The sequence below is a fragment of the Thunnus thynnus genome, chromosome 9 (assembly GCF_963924715.1).
Source record: "Thunnus thynnus chromosome 9, fThuThy2.1, whole genome shotgun sequence".
NCBI classification, from domain to species: Eukaryota; Metazoa; Chordata; class Actinopteri; order Scombriformes; family Scombridae; genus Thunnus; species Thunnus thynnus.
Genome location: NC_089525.1, coordinates 3,001,359 through 3,018,429, shown reverse-complemented (window position 1 = coordinate 3,018,429; position 17,071 = coordinate 3,001,359). Strand labels below are relative to the sequence as shown.

General features: G+C 38.2%; 1 protein-coding gene across 1 annotated transcript in view; it reads right to left on the bottom strand.

The window, feature by feature from the left end:
- The window catches only part of gfra3 (GDNF family receptor alpha 3), a 54,568-nt gene extending 50,884 nt beyond the window's left edge, over positions 1–3,684 (bottom strand). The window contains exon 1 of the mRNA XM_067598531.1: positions 2,892–3,684. Coding sequence (XP_067454632.1) covers positions 2,892–2,931 — 40 coding nt within the window. The 5' untranslated portion in view covers positions 2,932–3,684. The remainder of the gene's footprint in view (positions 1–2,891) is intronic.
- Positions 3,685–17,071: the final 13,387 nt, after the last annotated feature.

Below are 17,071 nucleotides of genomic sequence, written 5' to 3'. Positions count from 1 at the left end.
CATTGAAAGTTCATGAAAACTAGGAAAAAGCCAACGAAAAGCAAAAAGCTGGATAAATGGTTGACGTCCAGTGTCTGAACTAATGCAAAATGGATCTCCGCATCTACTGGAAAAAATAAAATAAAAAATAAAATAAAATAAAATTTTAAAAAAGACCATGCATAAACATGAGCAATTCCAGGATCACCGTGTCCTGTAAACCAAGAATCAACCTGAGCCACTGTAGTGTAACACTATCACACAATTCCATAAAGCTGTCCCATTTAACAGGAGGGGGGGGGGGGCAGCTGTGAGAATGATCTGATAGGACTGAGGGTTCACCAAACAAAAAGGTTGGGAGTCGCTGATATAATCTACAGAAGATACCACCAACGTAATTATTACAACACAATAACTGTGATTCTTTTTTTTCTTAATAACACACATATACAAAAAATGTATTGTAAGAAAATGAAAGATTCAAATGCTTTTTACATATATCCTACCTTAATGATTGAACAGTATCTATGGATGCACGTCAATTACAAAAAAAAAAAACAATTAAGTCAAGTCCACAGCTGAGCGGTAAAGGACAGGTTCTGCATACAAATCAACTAAAACTAAAACTGAAGCATCATCTTGTTAGACTCCACCTCCTAAATAACGTCAGGTGACTTGCAGGTGCGCTGTGAGCTTTCGGCTTTTTTTTTTGGCATCACATCAGACTTGAACTGAGAAAAACATGCTAATAGCCAGACATGGGCGTGTCCCGTTAGTCATAAATTGTTGGTGTGTGTGCACTCTCACATTCTCAAGTGCTCAGAATCTGGTGAGAGATAAAAATTAGTTTCATTCTTTTGTCATTACTAAACTTCCGTATATACCTACGAGTTTGTGTTGACCAATTTACTGCTTTTATCTTAAATTCCTGAAAGATTGCATAAACTCTTTACTGTAGGTGATAAAAACTTGGCCTACTAACCTCCTCAATTATTAACCACAAAATGGTTGTTGCAGGCTTGACCATAGCTGAATGGTACTGTAAACAGCCCTTTAAAAAAGTTCTCTAACAGTACGTCTATGGTGCTGGAAAAAAAAAGCCTTTTTTCTCTCAGTTTTCTCATTTACAAGCTTTTAGCCGCCAGACACAGACTCCCAAACTCGATACAAAACACACGCAAAGAGATAAAGAGAGGTCCTACAATAAACATGACAAGTTAATCCTCAGGACAACATACATCCAACAGCAAGTTCATTGATTGCAAAATGATCGTCAAGAAGCTGCTTTGGTGAGAATACAAGCGTACAAATACAGCTCTGCAAATGCAACAAGAAAGGTTCAATTTTTCATTTGGTTTAACATTTCAACCAAATCAAGCAAAGTGTCTTATGTGTGAATCACACACTAATTCAGGAAATAATTTGTAGAATTGAGGTGGAGTTTCAAACCATCAAGAATCATATTCAGTGTTGTTTGTATCAATAAAGACGGACTTTAAGGGTTCTCCCAACATCCAAAGATAGTCACGACTCTTGTCAGGGTGGATAATCATTAGAAAACAATCTATACAATGAGGAAAAAAAGGCATTTTAAAATAAAAGAAGGTCTAGAGTGGTTTTACTGCATATAGAACATCTTGTGTAAAGACAGAAAAAAGAAAAGGCGTCTCTTTGGAGATCTGTGAAGGTATATGAAGGGGACAAATATCCCCTAAAAACATGAATGCTTTAATTATCTCTTAATAAATCATGCCTGATGTGTCCGCTGAATTTCATGTCTGAATCATCCCTTGGTCTGCAAGAGACAGGGGAACAAATACACCTGAAATAAAGTGGTTCAGCACAATCATTATCAGAGCAGATGGAGGAGCAACATTCAGGGTTTCATTTTGGACGACGGCGGATCACATTTTTTGTTTGATAGTTTTTTTTTAGGATATGCTGCATTCACATTCCTCTTAATCTACATGGAACATTTAATGTGATTTTAAGGTTTACAATGAAGACATTCTGTCATTCATGTGTACTCATTTTGTCATTTATTATGATTTATTTGCTCCTCAATAATGAACTTTTTTTGGTTTTTCTTTCTCTTTCTCTGATTTTTTTATGTGCAAATGTGTCAAAATATGGCATTTAGAAATCACAGTATGAAAAAAGAACACTGATTTTAAAACAGACTTACTTTAAAACATCTTATGTATGAAACTGTATTTTATTATAACAAATCATTAGATTCTTTACGCTTCATAACTCCATATAGAGCCACAACCTCACAAATAAATAAAGAATTCTTGCTGTTCTGCTGGGACTCAAACAATAAAATATGTAGCCTATATATATAAATATATATATATATATATATAAAAGCACTGAATAGCACCAGTGTCTTTATGGAGCTTTTGACACATATCCGTCAGCTCAATCATCATATTTAAAGTTTCAGTCCAGGGCTTGGAGCTGGAAGGGCGTAGCCTAGTGGCGTTTTAGACGATATATATTGTTTTGCTTTAACTAAAAGCACAACCAACAGCTGTTATTATTGTGAAACAAAAAATCCTACTTGAGGATTAAGGCAGCTTTATGAGACATTTTTTTTACTCTGCTGAAAAGTTGAGAGGAAAAAATGCACACCTCCTCACATCCCTGTGGCTCCAGGACCGTGAAACTGACCAAACGAACAAAAGACCTGCACCTCAGAGTAATGGAGGTAATAATAAAAGAAGGCAGAAATATCTCGCTTTACTTTGGGGTGAAATGTGTGGCTACAAATGAAGCACCTCCCGCTCTCCATCCTCATCTCCATTTAAGTTGCGAGCCAAAGAGCATCCAGACAAAGAGTGTGGTATAACAGTTTCACAAAAGATTCAACCTTTCAGTTTTATTCTAAAAAATCAAATAATTGGACCTACCTGAGAAGAAAAGAACAAGCACAATCCAGAGGAAAATCATGTTTGCCGTGTTCAGGACAGAGGGGGGAAACCGGGATGTGGGACGGGACTTGGTGCGTTCTCGGCTGGTCCAGCAGCACCGCTGTGCGCCCCGCAGACTGACACCCAGCCTGCCGCTACATTCACCGCACCGACACTCTCCGTCCAGTCCGTCCGTCTTTTGTTGTCTGCCTGCGACGGTAAAGTCCCCCTCAAGTTTCAAATCCCCAGACGGAAGGAAGGAGAAGCCTCGGAGGAATGTGTCGGAGCAAATTACGCGCCGGAGAGGCAACCTCTGTGAGTGTGTGAGAGTGTGTGTGTGTTTGTGCCAAGGCTCCAGCTTCACACCGCGCTGCTTGGAGAAATCAACTACTGGATGGAGGAAATGTCAAGCGTCACCGGCTGCAGCTCTGTCCGCGGACACCCATCTCGACGCGGCTCCGCTGGTGAAGGGGTCCCGGTACATTCTGCGATCATGATGCTGACAGGCAGAGGAGGCTGGGGTTATTAACTGGTGATATCCCTCCTCCTACTCTTCCTCCTCCTCCTTCTCAGATCATCATCATCATCATCATCATCATCATCATCATCATCATCACCATCATCATCATCACCTTTAGGGATAGTATACCAAGGGAAGAAAATAGACTGTGTATTGAGGTCTTTATGAGTAGATATTGTAAGTTGAATTTTTAGTTAATTCACATTCCTGTTACCCCAAAAAGACACTGCCTTTGAAGCATTTGAAGTCATTACAAGAGCCTTTTGAAATCTGCACCCTATGCCAACAGGTTTATTAATTTTGAAAAAAAATCCAATATTTGTATTGATAGTAATTGTATTTTGTTGTAACTTAATATAAGTTACCCAAAGATTAAATTGATTCTCTTCAAGCATGACCTCCACCCCGGCTACAGTCTATTGAAATAGCATATTTAATGGTTTGAACACTTTATAGAATGCTTCAACTCCCAGTAAAAATCAATGAGGTCTCTTACAGATAAGCGATGCAGTGAAAAGTACTGTACCAGAGTTCTTTATGCATCTTTTTAAAATTCCATGAAGAAGAGCTTTTGTGTCTTCAAATTTCCTGAACAGAAAGATTATGCAGCCTACAGACATCTGTAGACTTGATGCAACGTTTTAGAAAGTCTCTAAAATAATATTGTGTTAATAAAATTGTGGTCATTAGTCACTCCCTAATGTTTTAACAGCAACTTATACAGTTGTGTTGATTCAATAGATGAGTGTTATCTTAATGTATTGTAATGTAATAAAGTCAGTTATGATTGTTTTTATTATCTAATATACCAACACTTGTTAGTCATTACTATTATATGGATACAGTAATGTGTATGGTAAAAAAAAAAAAAAATTGTGTTCATAGTTACAAACCCACAGAGAATCATCACCAACTCTGCAGTTCCTGTCAGCTCCACCAAGCATTTTAGCCTCTTTCAGCTCATTGTTTTGGTTTTCAGTCTCTCTGCTCTCATCAACCTGGTTTCCAGCAGCAGCAGGCAGCTGTTTCAGAGAAAATGCTCTGATAAACCCACGGTACACTACCTGCTCAGCACCAAACAGCAGACACACACAGTTAGAGACTAGCTGGTGAACACAGTGGAGCATTTAGCAGCTAAAGAGCAAGAAGGTCTTTCTCAGTCTGTGTTCTCGTGTGCACTTGTGTTCTTGTGAAACATCATCAGTCACAGCCCAACTACTGTTCCTATTCAAAGTCCACATCTAGCCAAGTACAGTCCAAATGACAGGAGGTGTTCTTGCTCCGCCCATTTCATCCAGGATACATCGGGAGCTGACAGAAATGCATTCTAAGTATCCAAAGTATCCCAGAATGCATTTCACACCAACCAGCAGCAATGGCAGAGATTTTGATGCAGGCTCAAAGCTGTTATAATGTTCATCGTAGGACTGTTATTATGTCACGTTATTAAGTTTGATATTTTTTGAGGTGAGAAAGTAACCATTTAGATTTCCATTATGTAAGTTTACCCAAATAATGCCTGTTTGGAAATTCACTCTGACATTTCCAGAGATGGGAAGAGCCGCTCGCCCCTGGCATGACTGGCCAGTCAACCTCTGTCGACATCCTGTGGAGATCAGTCTGATCTCTTTGGTAATTTATCGCTTGGCCCTGTTGTCTCCATACATATATAAGATATAATTCTTTTGAAAGATACATTTTGGTCTCAGAGATTAAATCTAATACTTGTTGCTGCTACATGAGTTTGTCTGAAGATAAAGTGAAACTTCATGTTTTAATTGGACAGAACAACAGCGCTCCCTCTGTAGACTTTGGGCTCCTTATATGTACAAATATCATCACATTTAAATATAAATGAGCACATATAAATATATTAAAATGAACAGATCGGTCCATGTTAAATTTTGTTTTTCTTAATACATACATGATATATCAGATTTTTATTATAGCTAGATTACAGATTGAATAACATTACTGACTGCATCTGATGGTCAGGTAGGTTATTTTTCTTCTGAAAGAGTCAGGAAGTCAGTGGACTTTTGAGTTGAGTTGATTTTGTCACAGTACAGTAAGGTACAGTTGAGTTGAAGTGTAATCACCACAGCTTCATCTAAGAGCAATAATTTCCAAAATGACCACCAGCACACTTATTAGAGGACCTGAATTTAGATATTGGGACCATAATGACTTATTGAAAATAATGACTGATTTAGTATTTCTAGAGAGAAGTTGAGGCTTTTTGAATGGGAGTCAGTTGGAGCATCTCGTGGCCATCTGTGGTACACTGGAGACCGCTTATATTGATCACGTCTGTCTGGATCAAATTGATCACTGTAAGCAGATGATTTTTTTCTTTTTCTTTATCTCTCATGCAGATCACCATCTATTTGTATATTTATCACACGAATATAAAGCAATAAAATTGGCAACTTTGCTATTTACTGAATTTTATTGACTGTTTCAAAATACAGAACAGCTGTTTAAAACACTTGTTTTGCTGCTGCATCTCATTGGCTCATTTTTGGTAGTTTGTCATAGTATCATGTATCATGTATCATAGGAGTAAAGTACATTTTTTTCCATATGTTGTTCTGTATGAAAAGACCCAAAATGAACACTGTAAGCAGACTACGTGATTACTATAACTTAGTTATCTAAACAGCATTTGTATAGGAATGATTCTGTCCTGAGCTTTTTGATTCATATAAGCGGTTGATCACTGTAACCGTGAACACTATGAGTGGTTTCCACTATATTGCACTTTAAGGTACTTCCACACAGGCTTCAGCCTCAAGCTGTGGTAGTCAGGGCTTGATCACAACACAATCAAAGCACTTTTGGCCTGTTTCACTTTATCTGGCAACATAATGTTCTAAGCTGTAATAATTAATTATTGAGCAGATGTGATTTAGTTTAGTTTATTCAACAGATGCTTCCCCCATTTTTTCAGTGAGTGCAGAGAAATATTATAAATTCCCAAAGGAATATCATAGTAATATAGGCTAAATATAAATGCAGTTATATGAGAACTGTTATAGTGATTGTAAAGGCCTCGGGCGACAATAGTGTGAGGTGGAACCTACAAAGGGAAGCAACTTTGGGAGTATTATGCAATAATACAATAATGGGCCACTTTCCCCACATGTAGCCTCAGACTTATTTTGTCTCTTTAAAGCAGTGGATTACAAAGTGGGGTCATTTAGAGGGCCGCAGGGGCTCCACCTGTTAAACCACTGTAGCATCACTTTCATTTCATTTGCACGTAAGACCACAACAGAATAATAATGGAATGAAACTCTCGCTGCCTGTAGTAATGAAAATGTTTCTACATGAATCTTGTAAACTCATTCATGTGCCTGTCTCTTGTGATATTCCTGACTTTTAAAAACCTATATGTTCTGCTCCAGACTCCAGAAAAATAATTTAAATAAAGGAATATCTTTCATTCTTTTAAATAATTAAAGTTCTTTGCATTCTGTAAACATTCAAAGGCACATAACTGAATTTGTTGACATCTGTTCTAAATTAATTGCGGGATCCTGATCTCAAGGGAAATATATACTTGCAGTTTGTGAAGTTTTTGTTCAGCATTTTTGGATAAATGCTTATTTTCTGCATTGCTGAGAGTGAGATTAGATGATTAGTCTATCAGCTTAAAGAGTGGGAGTAGGTGGAAACAGATAGCTGGGTTCTGTCCAAAGTGAAAAATACACTTACCTCCACCTCTAAAGCTCACAGTTTAACAGGTTTGATCTCTTTTGTTAAATTCATACACAAACAGAAAAAAGTAAAAACAGTTATTTGTTGTTTTAGGGTTACATGATGTAACTGTTCCTTGACTAACAACAGTTTATTGGTCTACTCAACACTTCAGTGGAGCAGCTCCAGCTATGGTGTGAGCTGCTGGATACAGTCAGTAAGTACAAGTTGTGGTGTTGGTCTTTGTACAGACACAATGGTACCAAAGCTGACAACCTCACTGAGACCAGCTATTGTTCACCAAGAAATAGTCCCATTATGTAAGTCCCCCTAAATCCACAAAATATTGCTTTTATGTTCATGTATGGATTAAACTAGCAACAGCACACATATAAGGAAACACTTATTGAACATCACTAAGTGTATATTCATACTGAATGCATCAGAAAAATGTTTGACTGTCAATGTATCTATTTTTTCCCCCTACAATATTGTTTTATCATGTTATAGTTATGTTTAGACAACTAAAAAAAACTTGATTATGGTCAGGGAAAAAAAAACTTGATGGTGACACGACACAGATGTGTTTTTTTCCAACCAAAACCAGTCTTTTGCTAACCAAAGTGTTTTTGTAGCCTAAACCCAGTTTAAAACAAACATAGTAGTTTAAACATAGTAACAATTAACATCAGAAAAATGATAATTTATTAATATAAAATGACCCTTACCCTAACCAACCTCAACTTTAACCCATGTTTTAAAACTAACATTATTAGCTAACCCTTTACACATAAAAAACATTTTGTGAGATTTTGTTGCTCAAAGCACGTGTTATTTATAGTGTGCTTATTGCACAAGTGTAGATGGCGCATGGATTTGTTGCAGAGCAGGTGTGGAGCGCAGTGCTGTGGTGGCGCTGCTCCTCATGCACAGTGCTGTGGTGTGGGCCGTTAGGTGCACCGCTCAACTGGATGATTGTATAAATGGAGGAGAGAGGAGCTGGAGGAGACACTTTAATGGCTGGCCAACCATAAATAGCGGTTAGAGAGAGGCCCGCAGCAAGCACACACACATACATACATGCACACCGACACACTCTAGCATCGCGTGTGCTTGTATTTTCTCACATGCAGTTCCTGTAATTAAGTAAGCAAGTAATTTTATATACATAGCACCTTTCAAGAGCAGAGAAATAAAGCATAAACATACATATAGACATAAAAAACAGTAAAAACAGAAATAAATTAAAAAAAAACAGAGAAAAATGCACAAAGGCAAGTCTAAACAAATGGGGAGCTGCTTTTGAAAGATCTTAAATCCACAGATCTTAAATCCAAAGCTAGAGAGTTCCAAAATTTAGGAACCACAACCCCAAAAGCACAGTCTCCTCTGGTTTTAAGCCTAGAATGAGGAAAAACCAGCAAACCCAGAGGACCTTAAACCTGCTGGTGACATAGATGATGGGGAGCCAGTGAAGAGCAATCAGAATTGGTGTCACATGAGACCTGTTGGAGGACCTGGTCAAGAGTGTAGCAGCAGCATTTTGAATCACTTGTAAACAATCCATAATTAGTGATGGAAGCAGCCGAGACCCATTTTGCGTCTGCAAAACGCTAATGCCACAGAGTGTCACATTTTAGTCTAAGTACAAACTGGAGAATTAGAATTTTTAACCAAACTATCTGGTTTGTTTTACACAGAATCAGCTCTATACAGAGGGAGGGCAGAGAAACAATGACAGGCAGGATGCTTCTATTCATGTCTTAACAGCTTTTCCAGCGTCAGTTACAAATCGTAAACTGCAATCAGTGAGTCCATTTTAATTATTGCATTTGATTATATGCACATACACACACACAGACATACTCATGCACACACACAGAGAAGTGTTACAACCTTGTCCCATCAAGCAAATTACATGCCTCTCTGTTCACCCCCAGAGGTCATTCAACCTCATGGCCTGTTGGGCAACAAGCTGTTCAGCTAATCAGCAGAGAGCCTCCTCTCTCCAGGGAGAGACATATGGTGAACAACACTGTGACATCACATCAAATAACAACCACTGTGACATCACAATAGAGACTTTGCAGTCACAGCATACATTTCTTTGTGACCACATCTGGCTCCACCATGGAGGTCTACTGCCAAATTGGCTGTAAGGTCTACAGATACACTGGAACTAGCAAGCTGGAGAGAATATGTGCTGATGATGGTGTAGATAAGAAATGTTATAGGTGATGGAAATGATGTCATGTTACACAAAACATAAGTAACAGCTGCCAAACCCTCTAAAAAGACCTTTCCTCATGTTTTGACACCCATTATCAATTTGGTTCTGTGGCCTCATGACTGTATTGTACAGTATGTCACATGTAGGGATGTCAGAGGCCAATATGTTGTTGGCTGATAAGTAAGAAAATTAAATGGAAAGGAATTTCAGGTTATTGTTATCAGCCCTTATGACTTTGGTCCAGACTGAAATATTTCAGCAACTATTAGATGGACATTCATGGTTGCAAGAGGATAGATCCTAAGGATTTCATGATTCCATGACTTTATTTCAAGTGCCACCAGCAGGTTGACATATTTGCTTTTTTAGTGAAATATCTTGACAGCTATGAGATGGAATGTTGTGACATTTTGCACAAACAAGTCCTACACATTTTTTTTTGAAATTCTGCTGTCTTACATTTTGTTTTTTTCATAAAAATAAGTTTAAAATATCACTAGTCTATCAGTTATAAACAAAGGCACTGTTCAAGCAAACTATTATACTATTAGTATAGAAAGTGTACAAAGTGTTACTGAGTATAAAAAATATTTGAAAGTTAGTTTTTGAAGATGTTTTTCAGCCTCAGTAATTGTTGCACTCACTCAATTCACAACAAAGCTGTTAATCCCTCTTGTTGACATTATTTAAAATACTCAGCATTTCTTGCAGCCCCCCAAAAAACATACTGTACCTGTAATTTTTGGCTATTCATCCTCTTTGTTTTTTCTTTTGGTTTTGATCTCGTCTATGTAAAACAGAAAAAGAGTGTGTGAGACAGGTCCAAGATTAAAATGGTGAAATGTCTTTAGACAGAAAGTGGCAGGGTGAATTTTGTTTTTAACTTCTATGGCATATGTAAAAGTGACAATATAGATATGTTTCTAAATTAATCATTTAATTTCAGCTTTAGTTTCCTGTCACACAGTGAACTGTGTTGACCTTAGCTCAAGTCTCTAATGCAATCCAGTCAGTCCAATCAGTAGATGTGCCAGGGTTATCTCATGCTAATGGCCTTTGTTATTCAATGTTCTCTTTAAAACAGCAGATACTCACAGTGTAACAAAGCAACCACTGACACAAACATACAATCATCTGCAATCATTGTAATGTAATCATTTTAATTAATTTGTCCATATTTATAAATTCTGATGATGTTTGCTATTCTCAACAAATAACTAGCAGTTATATTTAGCCCACTAGCACAACAATGGCTTGTGAAAAAAAAAAAACATTTCAGTGACTTATCATGTCTTTCATCAAAATTGTTCAAATAAATCAATCAATCAACACTGTTGAAACAGCTCAAACCATTTTAATCTGGAACATATATTTTATATCATATTAAGCCATGTTGTTACCCCATTTGTACCCCATTACTTCCACGAAACAAGCGTCCAGTTTGACTTTCTAGCAAATACGCAGTTGGCGTGCTTGTAGTGCATACAGTACTTCTGGGCTGCACGCGGACTCTGGTATGGACTAAATAACTGGACCAAGACCATCTGAAAAGGGGGATCTCGGTCCCTTCCAAGTGGACTCTGGTGAGGTTTGTTTGTGGTCTGAAAACAGACAGACCAACCACAGGATTCTGCAATAGTAGATTATGTGATTTTTGCATGAACTCAAAAACTATTTTATCCATCTACTGATTGTGAACTGTTCAAGAAGCAATCTTATAATTGGTCATCTGCATCTGCAGATCATTTGGTAATAATAGGAGCATGTATGAATGTCAGCACGTGAGTGCAGGGATTTTCTCTGATCAATCAGATAGTAAAAAGCAGTAACTCCGATGTGCTCTGCTTGTATCCTTCTCCCAACATAGTTCATTAAGTCGTAATGAAGAAGTAATGATTTGCCACCAGGATGTAAGCCAACCTATAAACACTGACAGAGCCTCCCCTAAGGAACGTCCCACCTACATACCTGGCTCACTCTGCTGGAGCTGCCCAAGGTGCCACACTGCTTCCTCTTCAGTTCAAGGGCACCCAGCTGATGATCAGCTGATGGGTGCATCTTTCCTCCATGTCAAACAGATCTAGATTGGGACCAGATGTGGTCTGAACGAGCTGACAGCGCTTATGGTTGATGAGCCATTAAATCAATAAGTAAAGGAACATCTGAAGTGGTTGGATACGTATGTGTAGGCTAGCTGCCCTCAAAAATTCCTCCCAGTGATTAGGCCTTGGTTGTTTTCAGAAATGTCCGCCTCACCTGGAACCGATTGACACCAGCATGCACAGAGTGTTAGAGTTGGAAGCATGGAGTAATCCGCAGCGGATTGCATCATTTTATAGATTTTTTATGTTTTATCTGTGTTAACTTTTAGTGGCAAAATCAGTAATGTTTAACTTAGTCTTTTACTTTTAGTACTTTATCATTCTACACTGTAAAAATAAATGGTTAAACATTTTCTAACTGGCTTGTGATCTGTGACTGTGACTTAAAATACACGTAAAAAGGCAGGTTTTCACCTGTGACATGAACAAAGTAATAATGATCCCCTTTAAGACACAATAAGAAACATCTCCATTATGGTTTCTTCTGGCTTGTGGAAGCCCTATACACAGCAGCTGAGCAGCAAAAGACATTCTGGACTTTGACAGTCAACAGTCAACAGGATGTTGGGCAGGCTTAGTTTTGAGCAAAGAAAATGGAAGATGATGATGCAGTTGTGGTCTGCAATTTCATTAGTAAAATGCAGAGGTCCCAACATGTAATAAAAGTTAATCAAAACCCCTGAAATGAATATAATTTGAGAGATTTGATTGTTCGAATGTGTCTGACTTTTACAGCTGTACCCTCAATTTGACCTGTATACACGTTAACTATATAGTAATCTGGCTGACCATCCAATCAATCATTGTTCATCTCTCAGGCTGTTACTGATTGACCATTATATTACTGAAGCTTTGCTACATGTGTTTCATCACAGGATACAGTCTAATTAGACGTGTGTGGCTTGAACTGCCTGCTGAATGGAAACCACAGTCCATGTACAGTATGACTAAATTCATCCAATTTTCACTTGATAAACAAGCAAATATGACTTGGATGGGAGGAGAGCGATTCCTTGGGTCGGATCCAGGATATGGCAGCTTGTTTCTGTGAGTAAATCCCTGGATTGCTATTGGAGTGAATGCAACTCAATGAGCCTGATTGGGAAACATCAAAGTAAAAATTCTCCACATCTACAGTATGAGGAACATCAGCTGGGTCACTGAATGACATGTTATGTAACTAATGCGCTAATATTCAGTTATTTCATGTGGTTCATCTATAAAACATGCTGTCCTCTCAAAACTTCTAAAGAAATGTAAATTCCCAACAGGAATCTCCCTCTACTGTGTCATTGCTTCGTGGCGTCTTGTTTTCTGTCCCCTGTCAAGCCTTTTGTTTGATGATTCTGATCAAATGATTGGAGCTTCTGGTAGAGAGATTCAGCCTAATAAAATTATTAACATCATGTACACTATGTTGTTTTTCTTTATTTATTACTCATTTGGTATGCTTTTTTCTCTAAAATGGGAGTCCATGTCAGGCCATAGAAAACAAGGGTGAAGTTTTATCAAGATTAGCACTTTGATGGGGTTCAGTTGAATACATGCAGGTGGACCATTTTGGTTCAGCAGTGCCACCAGCAGTCCAAACTTCTACCTTCATATTTGTGACAAAATTTTCTGAGCTCCACGCTAACTTGCCTTATCCCAAGGCCTTCAGTGAATGGAACTAATGCTCCATTAAAAGCTAGTAAGTGATTGTTGATTTTAGAATATTTCATCACACATTTTGCCAAAGTGAATCTCCTTGGGAATCTCCAGGTATAAGTTCAACCCTCATATATAAGCCTGTCACTCTAAACCCTTGCATGTATCTGTATGTTTGTTGGTTCTCAGAGTCCTTGGGTCAAGACAAGTTCACTGAATGAAAGCAGTGTTCCAGTTCAGTGACTGCATCCTTAAAAAGATACAATACACCAATGCTTTTCCTTTGGAGGGCTGAAGAATAGTTGGTTGAACCTGCCCAAACTTCCCAAATAAGACATTCTACAGTAGAGTATTCAGCATACTCCCAAACTCCTGCCTCCACCTCAAAGAGACCAAAACCAATTGTGCATTTGGGCAGTCATCATCAAACAATTGAGCTGGAATTTTTCATGTTTCCACTGCCAGGAAGTTGTCCTCAATTTTCCAACTGAAGCGGTAAATATCGGTGGTCAACTTGGGCAAGTTCTACGATACATGATACATCCATGAGTTGAGTACAAGTTGTGACATTTCACTTAAACACTTAATGGACATTTGCCAAAATCCTTGTAGAGTTCCAGGTTAATAGTGAAATGACAATCACCTGGTAAATACATACGACATGACATGATATTTTTGGGCTTTGTGCATAAATTGCATCACCAAGGCAGATCACTAAGCAAGTGATCAGCAGGCACTGGGATACTGAGGGCAACAAAGGATACATGTGGTGTGACCTCCAAATCAAGACCAAAGACAGTCAAATTCACCTGTCACTACATAATATTATTCAGTTGTGAAATGTGGACTTTCAGCCATTTTTAGTAATTTTAAACAAATGTTTTGTAAAACCAAGGCAACAAAGGCAATGGAAACACAGATAACACAGTTATCTTTTATGTTATCAATTAAATTGTGTATATATGTTTTCTAGGCTATATGTTTAAGTGGGGGCCCTTTTGACAAGAAATTATTTTTAAAAATGATTTTCATATTTCAGACAGTGTGAATATGAAGTGATGAAGTTGACCTCAGTTGATGATAGATGATACTGATTTGGCCAAACTTTGCCCTGTTAGTTTAATTCTAACTGCAACCTGTTTATGGGTTTGAATGTTGCAGAGACCACATGTTTTTTGTGGTCTCTTATGCAGACAACAGGAACTATTATTCAGATCACAATTCAAAGCCAAAAGTGAGCAGGATATTTTCAGCTGCCAGCATGTACTCTGAATACATTAATTACAATAATTGGCTTGCGCTTGACTCACAATGAAAAACAGTTACTTATTGTGGTGAATAAATACTTTGAACATTCCCACTGCTCTGTCACCTCAGGTCAGTTAATCCAGACCATTTTGGCAAAATTGACATCAAAGACACAAACAAGTAGTGGGCCATATCCCAGAATTGCTCAGTGGGTAGAGTAGTTCTAATTGTACCTGTGTGAAGTGTATTCGGCTTGGCACATTGTTGCTTAGCCCCTGGAGCATCTGCTTGCAGCCGTTTTATCTTTATTCTGTATCTGAATCATTCGCACTGTTTGACACATTTTCATTCGTCTTTTGCTTTTTTCTCATATTGGTTTGGCTTACAGGGGATTGTAGATTTTGTTGCAACAGTTAAATTATAACATCCAAACCACGGCCTATTGAGTTCCAGCCTCTAGACCACTGTTCTGACATATTCCACTGATGTTGACTCACTGCAGCTTTCAAGAATAAAGTCAGTATTTTGAGAAAATGTTTAGGACAGATGTTTAAGACAGTAATATTATACAAATATACTGTATACTCTAGAATAAGGTTGATATATTTTGGGATTCAGCTCAAGGCAAAGAGCGGGGATGCCATAACAACAGTATTTAAACACAACAACAGTAATTATCTTATTATTATATTCTTATTTATTTTATATTATATTTTTTCACACATTGCAGTTGTCCCTAACTAGCTTGTCCAAATCCTTGTGTTGTTGGTTGCTTCATGACCCTCTACTGCATGATGTCTCCCATCAACTTTAACTGGATATGAATGCCAACAAAGGCTGCAGTCAACTGTGAAATCATCAACTTTCCAACACCAAATTCAGAATGCTAGTGCTCTCAAAATCTCAAATCTCTACTGGATGGATTGGCACAAAATTTGGTACAGATATTCATGGTCACAGTGTACTAAGGTACAGGTATCCATTGACTTTTCATCTAACAGCAACATGAGTGTGACATTTACATAATGTATGTGTACATGTATGTAAATGTATACATGTATACATGTATTTGTACACACACACACACACACTCTACTGACATTTCCCACATTATTTACATAAATGGGGCATACAGTAAGTTATATCATCAGTTCGTGCATGTAGTTCCAGGGTAACAGTTGCATGTTATTTTCAAATTGTAAAAACAAAACCAAAAGCAGCAAAACCAAAATGAAACTGAGTTGTGGGCTGCATGTTTTTATATGAGAGAAATTTTAAATTTAGTCAACATGAAAGCAGCATTTATTCTTTGAGGGAGATCATGTGGGTGCATGGACACTGGTTGGCTTCTGTGTGTGTATATGGTTGTATCCAGGTAATGCTGGCATAAAATGAATGAACAAATCCAAATTGCAGATTCTTTTGTATCAGGTCTGCACTGGTACCTACTGCCTCTGGGAAGTAACCATATACTGACACTCTAAAATCCGACACTAAAAAAAGCCCTCACTTTCTCCCACATACTCTGTTTTATATGTCACCAGGCGAACTGCCAGAGATACAAATAGAAGCATTACAACCTTAAACTGTGTAGTCCCTCTTTGACAACATTTAGCTGCTTTAAGCAAGTGCAGGTAGTGACTGACTGACATGTTTGTCCCCCGGGAATTACCATAGCTGTATGCGCTCGCCATGCTGCTGAGACTATTCAGTACTAAAAACCTGTAAACTCGACTTGACTGCTGATACTGATACTGATCTGATAACAGCTCTTGTACAGACTTGCTGCCCTCGACACATCCCGTACTGCGTTCTGCTGCACATACACTGAAGAATACCGAACACGGCCAGCAGCTCGGGGGCTCCCCAGATTTGTTCATGTACAAGAATCAGACAGCATTTGTTAGCTTGTTAGCCTCTACACAGTAGACTCTGCTTGTTAGCCTGTTAGCTTGTTAGCCTGTGGACAGTAGACTCAGTGCTTGCTAGCCTGTTAGCTTGTTAGCCTGTGGACACTTTGCTGCTTGCAGACAGTTTGGTTGATATGATAGACTACTTAAGTACCTGCTAATAACTGTTTTGCATTTTGATTGAAATGTTATTTGCTCCAGGTCATTTCTTATTTTGTCAGGATACAACATACAGTTGAATTTTCAGCATTATAGTGGCCTGAGATGTGCTCAACACCCAGTACTGGAAAACAAACACTCAAACTTCGCAGCCTTATATCCAGGTTTGCTGTCAATAAATGGAATAATAAATAATAATAATGATACAAGGAAGCTACAAATTCACATCACTCATAATTCACTATAAAGTTCTACTGCAAAGGAATAGCCACCTAACATGGCTTATGATAACATTAACATGTTGGTGACAGTAGAGTGTTGTGTAATGGCTACTCGCCCATGAAATTATTCCTTGTTTCTTTCTTTTGGCATTTCTTCCTTTAGAACATCCAAATGCAGCACAACAGTCTGGTATTCTCTACAGCAGAGAGCAGCCAGAGGACCAGACCAGCAGCAAGTTCAGTGAGTTGTAATCAGCCGGTCATACTGTGGAATTTATGTGTTTAAAAGACCAAAAATTGCCATTACTAAGGTGAAGTTCAGTTCAGATGACCTATGCATAAGGTGGGCGGCTGTGGTACAGGAGGTAGAGCGGGTCATCCACTAATTGGAAGATCAGTGGTTTGATTCCCAGCTCCTCCGGTCCACATGCCGATGTGTCCTGG